Source organism: Rissa tridactyla, chromosome 3, assembly GCF_028500815.1.
Source record: "Rissa tridactyla isolate bRisTri1 chromosome 3, bRisTri1.patW.cur.20221130, whole genome shotgun sequence".
NCBI classification, from domain to species: Eukaryota; Metazoa; Chordata; class Aves; order Charadriiformes; family Laridae; genus Rissa; species Rissa tridactyla.
This window is the reverse complement of record NC_071468.1, coordinates 42,162,047-42,181,581: the sequence shown is the minus strand read 5'-3', so window position 1 is coordinate 42,181,581 and position 19,535 is coordinate 42,162,047. Positions and strand designations below refer to the sequence as shown.

The following is a 19,535-nucleotide window of genomic DNA, read 5'->3' as shown; positions in this document are numbered from 1 at the left end:
CTTGCCACCTTCTGATAATTGACTTTTTCTAGTAAATGAAGTATTCCCTTCAGTTAATTTGCAGGACAAAAACATCTCTGTGTAAGCCCACTCCAATGTGAAAGGAACACCCAAAAAATTCTATCGTTAAAGCATTCAAAGGATAGTCAACGTCTCCTCCAGACCAGATGACTCTGAATTCCCCACAGCACACAGCTGAAAGTGTTTTCTGTTTGAGCATCCCGTTACATAAGGTAGAGTAGAAACTTTAAATAGTATAAAATTCACTCTTACCAGAAAAGACACTGGGGATCTTGGAAAGAAAACTTTTGACTGTACGAATAGGAATCCCATTTTTCTCATCTTGCATGCGGGCTATGACGTCTTCCATCTGAACACAGAGGAAAAAAAAAATAAAAGAAAGAAAGAATAAAAAAATCCAGAATTATTTCCTAAAATAAATTCTCCAATAAATCCTAGATCAATATCTCAGAATGAGAGGTCCGCTCCTGCTATTTCTTTTTTAACTTATCATTTATATTTAGTTTTATTGAACAGGCTAAAAAAATGCAAGTAATTTATTCATGTACAAGAGTAAAAAAATGCATGTGCTCAAAGTCTCTTGAGAAATACCAATGTAGAACAAAGAGATTTAGTTAAAGTAGTTAAAAAAGGTAATTAAAAATCATTGCTGGATACAGATCTTCATGTTTTGATTGTATTACTGGTATTGTACCATATATAAAAGCAAAATAAACTCATACAGCCTTCTAGAGGACTGATACAGTTCTCAAAAAGGCTCTACAAAACAAAAATAGAGCTTATAAATTCAAATAAAAAATTCCTTCTTTTCTTTTGAGATGAGGAAAAAAACACAACGTGATGGAATTTTACATCCCTGGAAACAGCTGAGCCAGAAACATAAAGACGTTTTTGTAGGTAATGCAGTAGGTATAAAAATGTTTAAAATCATTTTTCTGTTTTTTTTTTTTTTTTGTATTTTTACAGTAGCTCATTTTTCCCATCTCAATTTTTTAGGCTAATTTGGCCTGGGCATTTTATAAATTATGCCCAAGCCAAAGGTTCCGTTTCGTGTGAACTATGAAAGCAAGCCCTTTTACTGGAAAACACAAAGAATATTTAGATAGAGTCATTGGCTGACAATGCCAGTTTTCATTCTTGCACATTTTGTAACTGGAGTTTATACATTAGATAACTTCCATCTTTCTTTCTTTCAATATCTAACTTCTCAAATATTCAATGATATTGCGATAAAATGAATTGCAACTATCCTTCCTCTTTTCTTAAATTACCAAGATCCACCATATGAAATACACTATGTGATAGAGCATTTTATATTATTTTATTAGTCAAATCTTAAAAAAAAAAATTTCTATCTCACTTCTGTTTCCCCAGTAGGTTCCCAAAGGATTCATTAAAAGTTTGTGGCTGGGTTGTGTTGAGAAAAGAGACTAACAGACAAAATTCTGTCATGCACCTTTTTTCCACAGAAGTCAGATGACCCAAATCAGCAAAGAGCAAATCAGCATTAGTTGCAGCTGTGCATTAATTGGTCCAAAGGGGGAGTTGTATAGATACAGGAAAGGGAATGGGAACTGGGGTAACCAGTGGTGTATAGAGAAAAAGAACAAAAATGAATTAAAAAACTGAAAACAAAATCAATTAGTTCAACTGCTCATACAAAGAGCGTCTGGAGGTTCGCATGTTCCATGTACTCATGGATCATACATTAGCAACCCAAGGAACGCAAATCCACTGCATAGTCCAAACCAGAAAGTACGTGCAAGAAGTAGATATTGTTAGCAAGATGTGGAAGACTGAGTCTATTGCTCAGAACTAAGGAATGTACAAATGTAACAGGAGAAAAGGACCAATGTTCACTGTAATGACTTATCTGACATGGAATTTTATTATTTAAATAGAAAAGGCTATTAATAATGTTCTGAAGAAATTGTCAAGCAGACAAACTATTGTCTATGAAAAGGAATCTCTCCCTACATTTATTATCCGTATAATATGTGAAGGCTTGTTTCAACCCCTTCTAAATCCAGTTGGTAAACTGTCTTATTAAGCCCTTAAATGAATAAAAAGTTGCTCAAACTCAAGTGAATACCTTTTGCTTTAAACAATAAAGAAAATTATAACTATAGGTACATGGTCCTCTATGGAAAACAGCAGAAGCAAATTTGATGATAAATTCCATACATGCAGTGTAACGTTATAAGAATATTGCTAGAACTGCAGAGTGAATAATAATGCATGTTAGACTAAGACAAAGTTTAGAAGACAATTCATACATAAGGCAACATGATAAAAGTCTGTTTGCATTATAATAAGCATTACTACAAATGTTGGACACAATCCTGGAACACAATATTACAGGTAGTGATATGCAGTCACCTCTTTCTCAGGAACGCACAAGACTGCAAACATTTAATGCCTAGCATTCCTAGAGCTGTCAGTAATCACTTTTGAGGGTATAGGGAATAAATTGCTAACTGATATTCCCATATGCTTTCCTAAACATGCTTCATGGGCAAGATTTAATCTAAAGCGTACCAAACTTAACTCTGATAGGGCCTGTAGCCCTGGGGGAATTCTCTGGTTTTGATTAGCAAAGCGAGCTCTAGAATGTCTTCACTGCAAAATTACACCTTCCCCTGCACATCTAGTTCAGAATGTTGTTCTGTGTCAGGAGTGAACACCCTCTGTGCAAAAGGCAGCTCACATTCCAGACAGCATCATTGTGAACTGCCTGGTTAATTCAGTGTAGAAAGATTACTGTATAAGTGAGTGGGAATATTCTGAAACAAGATACAACACAACAGCAGACTCCTAATTAGTTACAGTTGACCCGGGATTCTGTATGTTATGCGTTAGACTACAAAATTCTTATTTGTCTTGTCTCTTTTTGTGCGGTAATCTAAAAGGTCACTTGTGTTTTGTGATCATCTTAAATCTTAAGCATAAGAACAAGAAAATAAAGGGCAATTTTTTTTTTTAAAGTTGTAATTAAAGATTCAAAACCATCTAATCCAACGTATGCAGGTGCACCGTTTAACTTTCAATATACATAGTCCCTATTTCTGTTTTAGCTGCTTTAAATTCAGCAAAAGCATAATCTCTTCCACTGAAAAACATTTCATTTAATTATATTTGGGAAGCAGCACTCAAGGCACTTCTCCATCATTCGCCAACAATGACCTAAAACAATGAAAAGGGCAGAATAGTTTAATTAGAATGATGAAAGAAAATCTTCATCTAATTTTGCTCAAGAAGTCTAATCTGGGAAACACAAGCTGCTGCTTGATACAATAATTTTCCGTCGTGATGTATCATTGTTTGCTTCTGAGTCACCTGACCCGACGCTCAAAACTGAAATATAAGCTCCTTCACTTCACCTCAGAATTAGCCCTTCACAGTTCTTATGTGCTTACCTGGCTAAACCTGACTGGCTCTGATAATGCAATGGGATCTTTTTTAGCCCTAAACCTTCTCAAATAATCAAAGAAAACAAATCCACAAACAACAACTGCCTCCTGATTGCTCTGCAAATGAAGCTCAATGTGCTAGAGAAAAGGAAGTGGTATAAGCACATCTTTTAGCTTTTCAGTCGTCATTACACACAAATAACAGGAAAAGTGTAGCTAGAAGGAAGTGCAGCAAGGATTCCACAGAAGCATTTCTAAATAAATGTATGCTTCAAAAAATTTGTTTACCAGTGCGGCAATTCTAACCCTGACAAAAACTCACTACCCTTCTGATACACAGGCAACTCAGACCAAACTTACAATATTAATATTTAAAACTTCACTTGTTTCATTGTGAAGATAATTTGCAGTCTTCATCTTGACACGTAAGGACTCTGAAATCTATTTCAAAGACTAACTCTATGACAACAGTGACAATGCATCTTATATGAAGCAAAAAGAAAGAAGACAGCAATGTCCTGTAATAGAAAGGATACAGGAGCCACTGCCTAATAATGACCATTGACTCTGCTCCAAACGCGCTGGGAGGTAGGCGTGGAGACAGCATGACTCACCCCAGGGGCAGAACCTGTAGAGAACTAACAAGCCCACAGTGTCAGTGGTATTTGGCCATGGGGAAGAGAGATTAAAAGGTATAAAATGGGAAGTGAAGGTGATGGTTCTCAGTTGTGAGTATTGCTAAAAGTCTGTTGAAGAACTATGCTTATTAGGCTTCTCTTCTTTGATACGATCATAAGAGTTTTCTGCCATATGGAGTATGATTCACCTCTTCTATCTTTAATCATCAGTCACTACCCAAAGGTATCTGTCTTTCTCCAGTATTGACAGCGAAAGTCTAAACAGCAAACCAGGACTAGTATTCCTTTAGCTACTTATGGCTAGGTGAAATGAATACAACTCCTGGGAGAAGAATTTTTATGGTTCCTTAGATTTCAGCGCCATGTGGTTTGGGAAGACCCTGATCTTTAAATTTCCAAATCTAAAGATGAAATTCATTGCTAATCATCCATACATCTTGCAAAAATTATCCCCTTGCACCATAATTCAGCATCACTGCTTCTTAAGAAGTGGGTTTTTTAATTCTAAGACAATAAAAGTTGAAAACTCAAAAAGTTTGTCAATACAGGACAAGAGTTTTTTCTTCCCTTAAAAGCAAGCCTAAATCAACTCCACATAAAGATGGACACTAGATACAAGGATTACAAGACTATAATAAGAAAGAAATGGTCTTGGAACTAACAGAAGTTCAGGAGATACATGGTAAACACTCGAAGACTTGACTGACTTACACATTTACAGATACCTCAATTCGACTTCCGTTACTAAAACAAATTTCAGTGCCACAGAATTAAAAGTACACCCAGGAATACTAGAATGAAACTAAGCATAATTTTGTTACTGAACCTCAGAAGAGGGGATTGTTCTTATATTGACAGTATCATGGTCCACCCACACTACAGCTTTGTTCATTTTGCTAAAATCTTTCTTCTCCTTTTTACCCAAGTGTAGGGGTGGAATATCCCAGTGGAACTAACTACAAACCTCATCAAAACTTGTGAACAAAGTACAAGAAGTTGCAATACATAACAATTTCTTACACTACGCAACAAGATTCCCTAGACATTTTTTCCCCTCCCTACTTTAAATACGTTTCAGAGTCCAAGGTCATTACTGCAGCTGGGCAGCAGGTTGCAGGAGGCTTTCCTTAGCCAGCCTCCCGTGCAGAGATGTACATGAAGCAACATGGGCTGAACAAAACCACCAGGGTAGAAGGCTGCAAGGTTCTTTATAACGTAATGGCTATTTTTTCGTTTTTCCAACATGTGCTAACTATACAGAGTAGATAGGTATATTCTCATCTCTTCTAATATTATACTGATAATGAATTACCTGTAACTGTTCTTGCTTTCAACAGTACTCATCTCCCGAAACTCCGTCGTACTACATATGCTGTCTCTCACACACTGCCAACTATACTACAAATTTTCTGCGGAGACCTCTATCAGCTAAAAAGCCTGCAATTGCAGGATGGAGAAAATTTGTAAGAAGGTATTTTTCTGTGGTTCACTGAGGCAAAAAATCTGTATATTTACATGAATGGCTAAACTACCCTGTCAGAGTTACACTTTAGGAGCCTCAGACCCTCTTGTCTTCCCATGTGAGCTGCTCTTTGCCTGGACTACACATGCCAACAATCACTGCAATATCTGTCTTTAATTGAATCATCACAGTGCCACCTGAGAGCTGCCCAACTCACTGAACCAGGGGGCTTTGTTCAGCTAGTCAAGCTGCATCATAGAGAAGAAAAGAGCACAAAATACAGGAACTAGAAATCCCAGGAGGCTGCACTGACAAGCACCGATACAGGCAAACTGATTGCCAGATAAAATATTTCAGTGTTGCTCACCAAACTAAAGCTAATCATGTCAGAGCAGGAGTGCCGAGAACTCTTTTTCTAAATCCAAGTGTGTAGAAATGAGATTGCTGACATCTCTGTATCAAAGATTTTAGCATTTTCCATTTAATGCAGAATTGGGTTATCTCAACTCTTCATTCCTACTTGGGATGAAAACAAAGTTTAAAACATGTCCATAAAAGTACATTTAGATTTTTGACTGAAGTACAATGCTGAAAGTTGGCTTAGAACATGCAAGATTAACCAAACTGATAATGACAGTCATGCATGAACTATCTGAGCTTGCTGAAAATAAAGCAGTTGGTCGTTCCTCTAAGTAGCAATATTGCTTCTCCGGTCTACCAATACAGGCAACTGCCCTAAGTACTCTCTGATGAACATTAAATTAGAGAGTAACTTAATGAAAAGAATACAAGAATGACTCGTCTCATCCTTTTCAGAACCTCTATTCGCTGAAGTAATTATTTGACACCATAAAAATCAAATGACAAATCAACACAAAAGTTTCCAATCATATTGAATGGCTGCAATGGAGATAGTTTGAAGAGCCTAATTTTCTACATATACCTATGACGTCGACACCTCTGCCTTTAGTTCCTTTCCTTCTGCAGTATGAAATCACCGATGTAAGCAAATAGTTCATACTCTGTCCTGAAACAAAATACTTGTGGAGAGCCAAAGATACTCTGTATTGAAGCACTGTCTGTCATCACTTTTATGTCTGCATTTGTAATTATCGATTTGTGAATTTCTAATTAAGATTCAAATTCATTTTTCCTATTTATCCATACTGTGTCAAATACAGCAGATAGGTGACGTTCCAAACTGGTTGTAAAACAAGGGTGGTACTATATATACCAGCAGCCTGTGCTTACATTAAATGAGTGCAGGCCAAGCATTTGTCATTTGTTAAGAATAATCTAGGCTATTTTGAATTTATTTGAAAATTCATGCCACTTCCATGCAATTCTTATTGAGACCTGAGCTGCTTCTAATTAGATGAACAGTCCTACTGGGCTTGTCCCACTCTGTGTTCACCACTGAACTTGCATCAATATGATACACTTTGCACACTTTGCTGATTTAGAACTGCGCTTTTGGAATGACAATTTTAAACATATTCTTGTGTTGCTTATGCATCTAATATGCTTAATCAACAAAACCAGCATTTCATTTAAAAAGTGCTTGTAGTTTATTACAAATCGTACAAGTAGTTCTTTTCCTTTTCATTCCTGTGCCTTTCCCATTATGAGTAAAGGTTGTATTTTTTTAAATTAAGCACTTGAAAAATAATTCAAATATTCTTTCAAATTGTTTCATACTATTAATACTTCATAACTTATTTTTACTCTGGCCTTTCCGAGCCAAGAAGCATTTTCAATATTTAGGAAATGTCACAATCAGACACAGAAAATATAAAAATCTATGCACTTATTCAAAAGTTACCACTTTAAATGAATGGTGTTCATGTTTACATTACAGATAGATACAGAAAAGTATTTTAGTTTATTTATGTTTTTCTTGTAACTTAGATATTATTAACTAGAATTAATTAGAACTACAACTTCCTCAAACCTTGAATGCTTGTGTTGCACAACCAAACCAGAGAAAGATTATCCAAAGGAGTTAAAAACCACATCCAGATGGTGAAATTTCAAAACCACTGAAGTCAATGATAATTTTGGAAATTGTGTCTCTGCTTTCAGTAAAATCATTATTTCCATCACAGGCGTGAAACATTGGTTATAATGACAGAGGAAAAGGAAGCATCACTATGGGTACTTGAGAAGGAAACACAGCTTGATAAAGGAGGCCTTGATGAAAGATTATTTATATTAATAGAGGGTTTTCTGTAAGAATACTTCATTCAGAATAAAACAAAAAAAATTTAAAGCAGCTAAAACTATAATGTTTATGAATATTTCAGGCCATGACGAGATTCTAAACCGTGCTACCAGAGACAGAAATAACATTTCTTAGGCAAAATACATATTTTGAAAATACGTTCTTTCAAAGCCAAGATGTTTCCAGAGTTGGACTGATCCTTTGTGGTATAATGGTCCTCACATTAAAAATGGGGTCTCTTGTATATTTCAGAAACAGACAAGCTCAACTAGAAACCTGACCTTTGAGATCCCAAATGGTTTTTCAAAACAATATTACAAAAATTTTCACAAGGTTCAGATTTTTTTCCAAGGAGGAACAAATGAAAAATTACAAAATTCAACAGGAAAAAAAACCAAAACAACACCACATAAACCGGGATAGATTCTGGTACCCTGGTCAGTATACAGGCTAAGATTTTAAAGGAGAAAACACAAGCACATATTTTGGCACCTGTTGGAATGGGTCCAGCAGAGGGCCACGAAGATGACCAGAAGGCTGGAGCACCTATGCTATGAGGACAGGCTGAGAGAGTTGGGGTTGTTCAGCCTGGAGAAGAGAAGGCTCTGGGGAGACCTTATAGCAGCCTTCCAGTACCTAAAGGGGGCCTACAGGAGAGACAGGCAGGGACACTTCATCAGGGAGTGTAGTCATAGGACATGGGGTAATGGTTTGAAACTGAAGGAGGGTAGATTTAGATTGGATATTAGGAAGAAATTCTTTACTCTAAAGGTAGTGAGGCACTGGATTGGGTTACCCGGGGAAGTTGTGGATGCCCCATCCCTGGAAGTGTTCAAGGCCAGGCTGGATGGGGCTTTGAGCAGCCTGGTCCAGTGGGAGGTGTCCCTGCCCATGGCAGGGGGGTTGGATCTTTAAGGTCCCTTCCAACCCAAACCATTCTATGATTTTTGTAGGAGATGCAAAACAAGGACTAAGTTAGTTTATACATAGCTAACTCAGTTACAAAACTGAAAGATGGCTAATGGTGCATTTTGACTTAATGAAAAACATTCACAAAAATATTAACTATAGCCGAGTCATGATATATTCATCTACCTAAAAAAAGTGACATTTCTCGGGAGAATACTTACATTTACTCCAAAATATTGTCAAAATTCTAAAGTCCACAAAGCAGATGTTTTCTAAATTGGTACAGCTTTCTTACGTCATCTGTTACTAATGGTTTTAAATCTAAATTTGTATGGTTGGAATCTCTTTTCCTCGCTTGTCAGATGATCCCAAACATTACAAAGCCACATGACGGCAGCAGATCATTTTAGAAGCAGCTATTGCCGAGCAAGGAGGAGACCTTTTAAAAAAAACGCAATATCATTATCCTTTAAATGCTGAAGAGGGAAGAAGTAATTGCAAGAAATGTTTAAAATTACATTGACAGAAATAATGCTTCAGGGTAAACAATGATATGAAAATGTAATATGGATTTGGAAAATGAGCCTGCGTATATTTCGAGGTTCTCTAACCTGCTCTGGACAATAGCTCATGAGGAAGGTGATCAAGGCCCAGGGTTACTTCTCCATTCACGATGAAACTGCAAGGAAGAACACTTATGTCGTAGAATCATAGAATAGTTTGTGGGGAAGGGACCTCCAAAGATCATCTAGTCCAACCCCCCTGCAATGAGCAGGGACATCTTCAACTAGAACATGTTGCTCAGAGTCCCATCCAACCTGACCTTGAATGTTTCCAGGGATGGGGCATCTACCACCTCTCCGGGAAACCTGGTTCAGTGTTTCACCAACATATGGAATAGATAAAGGCTAAATAATTTGGTGATTTCTGCATTGCTTTTTGTCCTGTGGCAGGGGAAGACAGAAAGAGGCAAGTTAGTCTTCTGCTAATATTTCAGCATCTAGGGAACTGAGATACTGTGTAAAAACTAAATTTCTAGCTCTCCCGGTCCTCTAAATTGGTCTGAGGCATTAAACTCCATTAAATACAGAAATGCAACTGCTACCATCAAAACAGATTTTTACCAGTAAATTATGCTCTTGTAAAAAAGCTGTTCTTAATAATTGTATTACAGTATGATAAGCTTTCAGTATCAATTACATTTGGCATTTTAAAAAAATGGGCTGCTGATGTAATATTGTAATGTAGCATTATACGACAGATGGATTAGTTTCACAGTAGTCTGTTCACTCTCTGTTACACAACTTATTTGAAAACAAATATTTTATTTTACCTAATCTGAATAGACAGAAACTAGACATTCATGGGTATTCTGGCTGTTTCGGTTCTTAAAGCATGTCTAATTCACCCATTTTCACTTTAAGAACAATGTAAAAGAAAGAAAAACAAATGAATTACTGAAGTAATGATCTGCCAAGTGAACAATACAGAAAAAGAATCGATAGTCCACAGAAAATATAATCATGGAACATTCTACATGCAAAAAACATATCAAGAAGAGTACTGAAATAAATGGAACGGAGCATTTAAACCATTTAATATAAAAAATTAGCTACCAGCATTCCAATAACACCACTACGTTTTCCCTCCTCATTGAAAGTGTTATTATCATCTCCTTTGAGCCAGGCCTGTTCATCTTTTTGCTACTTTTGAGACTATCACACGCACACTAGTAATTTTCTTGCTAAAAAGCAGACCTACCTAATATAGCTCTTGCCAGCAGCAATTCATGAACTGTAGTGCAAATTCTAGCATAGCATACAAATATTAGCCTGCCCTTCAGTGACTAAATGAGGTATCTCTCCATGTCAAGCCACATTTTTTCATTTCTCATTAACTATACAACTTAATCAAGCTTCTCATCAGAACATAACAAAATTTAAGAAAAACAGGTCACAGGTGTTCTTATGCAGCAAGGAGTAATAAAAAAGAAGTTCTACACATATTTTTTTTTAAAAATACTGGGGGGGGGGGTCATATGTGGAAGGCAAAAGCTCTTTTTTTTTTTTTTTTTTGCAATGGGTTTTACGGTTCTGAAAAGTATTTTAATTTGAATGGGGAAAAAAGACCAAAATGTGAGTACTTGCTCTGAAATAAAATTATGAAAACAAATATTTCAGATCAAACAATTTTCTTCATTTGAAAAAAGGTATTTTTGTCATCTATTGCTGAAGAGTGTATTAAATAAAAGAGTACTTAAAACAACGAAAGGTATTTTGCAAAGAACGTCAAAACTGCCCCCATTTTATTTATAATTTCTGAACATTTCCAGAATTATTCCAGTGTAGGGTTCTAACTATATCTGCCTGATTCTAAGATTAATTTTAAATCCTATTTTCCTAAGACAGAGTAAATGTTTTTATGTTATTCACAAAATACTAGCATTCTCCTTAAAAATTACTAAAATCGTAGCAAAAGTAACTTGATTAACAGAACGTACCCCATTGCTTCCTTTAGCAGTTATTTGGAAGATGAGAGTTAGTCAGAATTTTGATAAGGGTTTTTGATTCTACACAATTAATAAACAAAACAGAAATGAAAGTTTCTTGTTTAAAAATGAAAGTTAAGTTAACCATACTCTTTTATCAAAGCAGGATTTCCCAGGAGCTTTCTTAAAAGTAACCTCTGATAAAGTGCAGGAGTGCCAGTCTGTCAAACTCTATTAGAGCATTTAATTCCATCATACGTAGTTACTTCACATGCACACACAGAGACTGACTTCTTGGCTTCATCTCTTAAAATTAAAGTTACCTGATTTCCAGAAGCCCTGCTCTTCTACATTCATTGAAAGAGGACCTAGTTTTTTCTCACTCCCACTCTACATTGCTGTATTTTCACAAGATTCTCTACCATGTGTTCATACAGGAGCAATTTCAATAAAGCCTTATCCATCAAAGCACTTAAACAGTTGGTAAACTTTAAGGCTGAAATTATCTAAGAAAATGAAAGTAAATAAATACCTAACTCACATTAAAAACCAGTGGACTGACATATCAAAAGACAGAAGGTGACACAGTGAAGAGTATGTATGTTCCAGTGCTTTGTGTAATAGGAGCCCATTCCAATGTGACGTTTCCTCGTTTATATATTGGCTGGTTGCAGTATAATTAGCAAAAGTAGAACACATTTTGTAATACTTCCTTTCAATTGTATGTAGCAATTACATCAGCTCCAGCACTCCACTGGACTCGTTCTGAAGGAATTAAGGAAATTAAGAACTGACTACCTCTTTCTATCTTATTTAATTTTTCTCTGTTTTTAAAAACATGTATTTTTCCTGTGAATTTGTGTTATATTTTTACAGAAAATCCGACTATACTTTAATTTCCTTGGGGATAAAGAAAGTAATTTAATTTTAAAAGGCTATTTTGCCATCAAAACACTAGCTTTTGAATTCTGATGATTTAGACACTTTAAAGCAAATCAGGTCTGAATGTTCTGTACTTGTCCAATTTAGTCATAGTTTGACATTTACTGTATCTACATTTTATTTTCCTTTGCAGTCATATTCCTTTTGATTAGAAATATTCTGTGTCTTTATTGTCAAATCATGTTTGTGCCACAAAAGAAAGTAGGGCAGCAGTCATTAAAGATTTGAAATACATGAGCTCTGAAAACTGAATGATGGCTATAAAACCATTTGTTTAGTCTATATGATACACAATTAGGAAAGGAGATATTCTTTTGTAATAAACTAGTTTCGGTATTCACATACTATTATATGTATACAATGAGATGAGAATAATATGAGAACAATGAGAAAATCACACTGTAATTTAGAAGCAAAAACTGAAAATGGATTTGAGTGAATTAAAAATAAAATTAAAAAATATCAGGATTAAATCCCACCAATTCATTTGTGGGAGTATTTTTTACTCTGGAAAAATTTAGGCAAAACACTGCATGAAAGTATTAAGTGAGAAATTGTATTTTGTAGTCAAATTTTATTTTGCCAGAAGGACAGACTCATTCTAGGTATTACTTAAAGTGAGCAGAATATATGACAACACACAACGGAAGTCTGTATGTCGTACACACACTTCTATCAGCCATAGGGTTGGACAAGGCATCTCAATAGTCTCATCCAGAAATTAAATTTAGGAGGTTGCATGCTATCTACAAATCAACAACACCGAATCATTTCTGTATGGTCCTCCCTGACAACCAACTTAACATCTTAACAATTTAACATAAGATATCTCAAATACATGTAATAAATTAAACATGACCAAGAAGTTCATTATTCTGAAGCAGAATTTATTTCTGCTATTTATACTTAAAGATAATTAGATAGAATGTTTGAGGTCTAATACTGAAAAATGCAGTTAAAAAATATTCACCATTTCATAAATTGGGCAACAGCTCCACAAATTCTACATCCATACTAGATAGGTAAAGTAACAGCACTGTATTCTTGAAACCTATTTTTAAATAAATCTTTATTTAAAGATAAAAAATTCCCCTTTGTGTTCTAAAAGTGTTATCTAGTGAAGTCTTCTAACATCAAGGACATCTTTGTCAAAACCCCATATATAATTGTTGTGACAAAAACTGACAAATTCTGACAAACACAAGCATTACCTTTCAATTATTTCTTTCTCTGAAGTGGTTTCACCATATACTGACCATGGTGTTTCTATTGTTATCTCAAATATTTTATATATCTGTTTTCATAAGAAATCCTGTTGCAAGGTCAGAGTTAATATAAAAAGACGTTGACCAAAGAGGCTGGAGACTCTGGAAATTCACAGTAAATCTGCTGAGATTAGACTGAGGACAGCAGTGACCTCTAACCTAGTATAAATGGGTAAAAGTAATAAAATATTAACTGGAATAACCTCTGAGTGCTATTTATCCAGCATAGGTAATCATGATATCAGGACATTTATGATCCACTCAGTACAAGAAAACTGTATTGAGCATATTAATAGCTCTCGAACCCAGTCTAAATGCAAAGTGAACTGAAGAGACTTTTTCTTCAGAATGAGATCAGGTTCCATTTTGAGTTGGTTTTCCCCTTGGTAACGTTTGTGAACTCACAGAAGTGAACTCAAACCTTGGCATGGCTTTAGAAATTAGTTCTCAAACATCACTGAAAGTGAAATAAAAGGTACATGCTTAAACTTTATTAAAAAGAGCAGACAGGCTGTTTATTTGTCTTTCTGCACTCATCAATCTTTATGGCATTCTTGGGTGACTGTTCTGACATTATTAGCAATATTAGCCAAATTGGATTAATCTGAGACACACCTACTTTTTATTTCTTACTCAATTCACTGAATTTGGTACAATGTAACTAAAGGTCCATTTCTGAAATCAAATTTACCTCTTCAACACATAGTATTTAATAAACATCCTTTCATGGGAAGTTTGCTTTTAACCCTTCCTGTACAATTGCCCAGTCTCTGCCCAAAAGAATGTGCTTTACTACTGTTTACCATTCCCACTTAGCACTAAATCGTAGGTATGGGGGATGGGTAGGTTTAGGACTACATGCTGGTTTCTAATTATTTCAAAGCTGGTCAAACACGTTACATCAACAGCTTTGCTTAACTTGCACCATTTTTCACATCATACATTCCCACAGTACTTCAACTCTGACATTCATTCCAAAGTAGTTGTGGACCTGTCTTGATGATACTAATGAATGAATCACCAGGGTTCATGAAGCACTGTGCTTTTTGGACCAGTAGGAATAGGTCTTCTGCACAGACAGCATATTTGAAATTTTCCACCCAGAACGGTTTGTGCTGAATTCTGCTTTCTACATACCATTAACTTTGTGCAGTCTTTCCACATGGAACCAAACTGCAGCCCCACTTTTGCAGAATAGATCTTTATCTCAGTACAGTACAGATACATATATATATACACACGTACACAAAGATGCATCTAAGTGTGCATTTTACTCTGTATTATAAAAAAAAATCTTATAAAATTTGGCTTGCTTGGGGATGTTGAAATATTGGTTTTAGACTTCTTATCAAACCATCTGCTTAACATTCTAGATTCTAAGTTACATCTATGAATTCATGCAGTAATCACTTGCACATTTAACTGTACTTTCCAAACAAAATACATGCAAGAAATGCCAGACACAGAAGGCTTATAAGAAATAAATAGGAGATCAATTTGCACCTTGTCCCAAAAGGGAGGCACTGATGGTTTGCTTTATTTCCTTTTCCTTGTTATGTCAGTTAGGCTTACTACCCTGTCAGAGCATCCTTGCTGTGTACTCTAAAGCATCTGAAGGAGTTGTAACAACCAACTGGAAAGTGTGAATCAGAATTTGTTCAACAGCATACATAGTGAAATGAGTTACTACTACCAAGAACTAGCAAGAATGACAGTTTTTAATCTCAGAATCTAGACTTTATCCTAGGGACCAAGTCATTCCAATGACTAAATATTCCAAACCAGATCATAAAACTGTAATTGCTAACCAAAGTCTTAAAAGCAGCACACTGCATGTCCTTTGACAGCCGTTAGACCCATAGAAATTAAAAACTTAAACCAGGTGCCATCAGATTGAAGAACAGGTGATGATTCCCATAGTTTGTCACTACTGAATGTTGTTGCCCTCAAGCCAATAATCCTAGAAGATTACTGCACCACAACACACCACTCACGTCCACAGCAAGTTATTCTTCATACTGGTAAAGCAGAGCAATACTGTTAAACACTAGCCAATACAACAGTAACAAGTTAAATTCTGGTAAATACAAAAGTGAACATCATCAGTGATATAATGCATAAAGAAAGGAATCCCTGCCTTGAAGAACAATCATGTTTTGTAGGTACAATCAGGTAAATACTTCAACCAGCAAGAGAAATTACTATTCAGTATTTAACAGCAGTGAGATTTTCTGCTTTACTGAACAGTTGTGATGCATATGGGCAGGCATGTTTATGTAGAAGGAGTGGGGGAAAACAAAGCAATAGCGCAATAGCTTAAGTAGGTTCAGTATATACATGAAGATAAATATGCCCATGTATATTTATATGGGAAATAAATATGCCTAAGTAGAGATGCAGGCAAACTTAAAAAGGACACAGAGATCACTGAAGGAGACAGGATAATAGTTAACATTTGTAGTTGAACTGTGAATAGAAAGTAATAGATATGGAAATGAGAATATAATGTTGGAAATCACATTTGAAAAAAGTTACAGATCTTCCTTGAATTTGTTTTTCCCTAAAAGCTGATCAGATCATAGAAGAAATCCTGAAAACCACCGACATTTCTCAAGAATTCTGACATTTTCATTCAGTTCTTTATTACTTTAAAAATAATTTCAAAGATTTCATGTGCATTATTGACATTAAAATAAAAATTAAGTGCATTTAAAGTTATGATTTATGTAATTTATTTTTACATTAAAACTACTATCCTTTGTCATTTGAGATTACATTTCCTGAAGGCATACTGTTCATGTAACATGTTGAAATGTTATTATATTGAAAAATGGAATCTCTGTAGTTAAAAAAAAAAAATCTTTTCATCGTTTCTTGTTATTTGTCTGCAGATTGATATAATTTTTTTGCCTCAAAGCTTCTATTTTCTTCAGGGCACTCCAACTAACTTCTAACAAACCCAAATCTAATCAGCTGGGATTCTCACAATTCCACACTAATAGTAGAGCGACAGTAGGTCTCAAAAAAACCAGCGAGAAGGACGCCTTCTCACTCATTATTTCCTGCAGCATACCACAAACACATTCTCCAGCCTGTCACTTGTTCTGCTGCATATGTGACTAGATAAACACAGCTTAGCTCTGTTTGCCTGGCTAAGTAGCTAGAAACCACATGTTAAACGTGCTACCAGCAGAATGGCACCACCCGCTGCAGTAGCGGCAGCAGCCAGAGAAGCACGATGTGTACACAGCATATAGGACTACACAGAGTTAATACCAAATACATAGAAGTAAACCATCTAGACTGGACTCCTCTTGTTGGTGAATTGTTATTGTACCATTTCAGGTGAATTAAACACACATTTGTGCTTAAATATAAAAACATTTAATGAGCAATGCATCGGAACGAGTCCTACCGCTGTAAGCTGTTCTACAAGGAGTCTGGCATCCCTGCTTGCAGGCAGTTTAACCTGTTCTGCAGTTGGGCCACCTTGCCCTCCATGACACACCATTCCTTGTTCACAAATTACTACTTCTGAGCAGTTACAATGTGAATTTCCCCTTCAGTCTTCAGTTTCAATTTAAGTTTACAACTAAAGTCAGAGATTCTGTACCATTTCCCGAGGGATCCAATAATACCTCCAAAAATACATATTATTTCCCTGAATTCACCAGAGGAGAACGTGAGGTTCTTCATGTAGCACATTACGTCCAGATAAGGGCCCAACATCTAAGCCAAAATGTTCTTCATAGTCACATTTTTAAAATCTGTTAACACAGGGCTGAGCCCTCTCTAGCCTTGCCCTGAAACCTGACTGAGGGTTCAGCGCCGGGATGGTTCTACTTCAGGGCCTCTGCAGTTTGCATGTAGGCAACTGAGACATCACAGTGCCCCAAGGGCTCCTGCTCTGAAGCCGCAGCAAACTGCTTTTGCTGCATTTTCTCTTGCATCCTTGCCAAGCACATACATAAAGGAATAATTAGTTCTCAACCTCACTAATGCTCACCTAATGTCACCTCAGGAGCTGCAAACCCCTGACCCCAGCACTAAAAATCAAATTAATATGATTAATAAGTGCTTAATGTGAAATTTACTTCAGAACTTCAGACATACAGCAAGGTGTATAGACTCAAAACATTCTCAGTAGTTTTACTACATTGAACAGAAACCTAACAGCACCTAAAACATTCAGCTTCTCTAGATTTTTAAATTTAACTGCTAGAAGATAAACTGAAATCAACAGTAGCGTTTCCTCTTCTAAATTAATATTTATGGCTAGAGAAGATGTAGTGAAGAAAAAGTGAAGTGCAGGCATGAACAAGCAAAAGTTATGGAATGGGGTCCATGCAGGAAGAGGCTAATTATCTGGACTGAAAAAATCAGAATCAAGGCCACCAAACAGGGAGAAGACAAATGTGAAAGACATGGACAGGGCTTTGACCTAGTGAAAGATGTCCAATGGCAAGAGGGTTGGATTAGATGATCTTTACAGATCCCTTCGAACCCAAACCATTCTGCGATTCTACTGATCTGTAAAAGGTATAAAAAGTGATTATGGGAGAATTAATATTTCTCATGACACATAAACTAAGGACATCAAATTAAATTATATTAGGCAAAAGGCTTAAGACAAAGAAAGAAATGCATACATAAAGAAATTGTGAAACACAACTTCAATTTAGCTAAATAAAATTTATGGATACTCTAGCTTCTGTAGCACATGGGAAACCTTGAAATTTAACTGAGCTCTGTGTTAGCTGTACTGGGAGAAAAGCACAGTATTCATTGCTGTTGCAAGAACCTCAGTCACAGCTTTTAAAGATGCATAAACAACACTATACTATTTTAAACGCATTATTCAAATTTAGGTCATGGTTTCTCATCCCTGGTATCTTCAAAACTTCACAAAAAAAGTTGGCACTGTGGGACTGTGCTTCTGAGAGCCTTGATAACCATTTAATGCCTCAGTTAGGATGATCTGTGACAGACGAGTGTTATGTATATTGTGTCTTTTGCACACACAACTGAAAACAGTTCATACATGGAAGAAGGAAGAAAATGAGGTAGGAAGAAAATGAAGTAGTGGCTTCACGCTGAGTTCAAATCATGATGAAGTGAATCAAGAAAAAACATTTTAAAGGAACCTACAGAGCTGTGCACGCTGAAACATAGAAGAGCACAGACACAAAAATATGTTTTTAATATTTGTTTCCCAGAAGTTTATCACATGCTCATCCTTTCTTCACCCCATCAAAATTTTTGATAACCAGATTATTGACTGATCTTCAAAAGCAATTTTAAGTAACACTATTTATTTTCAACATGTAGCATTTTATTTAAATCTTTATCCAGTAATTCTATTTTAAATTACTAATATTGAAAAACTTTCTAAAATAACACATTTTAGTTGCAAATCCACTGTTCATATTTTTTCCAGACATAGCAATATAATTAAGTTATTTCTGAAAAAAAGGGGGGAAAAAACATCTTTGCTCTAAACTAAGACCAACGGGGGAGGGAAAGGATAAGCAACAACCAGGTAAGGAAGTGGTGGGCCAGACTGGCAAGCAAAAGGTGAGGGGAGTTTATTAGACACAAGAGTCCTCATAATCAAGGAGCATACCTCAAGCATATGCACCTAAGTAAGGATGTGCCTACAGGACAGCACTGTAGGGAAACCTCTCTTACCTTTCCTGGGAAATCAGCACAACTGGGTGCCTCTCTGAAGTGAGCGTACACCAATATAAGCAGCAAGAGGAACAAGGAGGAGGAATCGGAGATCTGCTTGCAGTTGCAGGGCTACAGCTTGCTGGGATGTTGGAGACCTGGTGGGATAGCTCACACAGTGGGTGTACTGCAATGGATGGAGGCTTTTTGGGAAGGACAGGCTGGAAGGGGAGGAGGAGGTGTTGCCTATTATGTGAAAGAGCAGTGGGAATACGTGGAGCTCTACCTGAGATGGATGTGGAGCCAGTGGAGAACACATGGGTCAGGATTAGTGGTCAGACCAACGTGGGTGATGTTATGGTGTGTCTGCTACAGACCACGGGATCAGGAATCAGATGATGCGTTCTTCAGACAACTGGAATACGCCACACATTCACAGGCTCTGGTCCTCATTGGGGTTTAACCACCCTGATATCTGCTGGAAGAGCAACACAGCAGGGCACAAACAGTCC

The 19,535-nt window shown here is 36.3% G+C and overlaps 1 protein-coding gene across 1 annotated transcript in view; it reads right to left on the bottom strand.

The window, feature by feature from the left end:
• Positions 1-19,535, bottom strand: part of RGS7 (regulator of G protein signaling 7) — a 277,355-nt gene that overhangs the window by 132,726 nt on the left and 125,094 nt on the right. Inside the window, exon 4 of the mRNA XM_054196998.1 lies at positions 274-370. Within this exon, the coding sequence (XP_054052973.1) occupies positions 274-370 (97 nt within the window). The remainder of the gene's footprint in view (positions 1-273; positions 371-19,535) is intronic.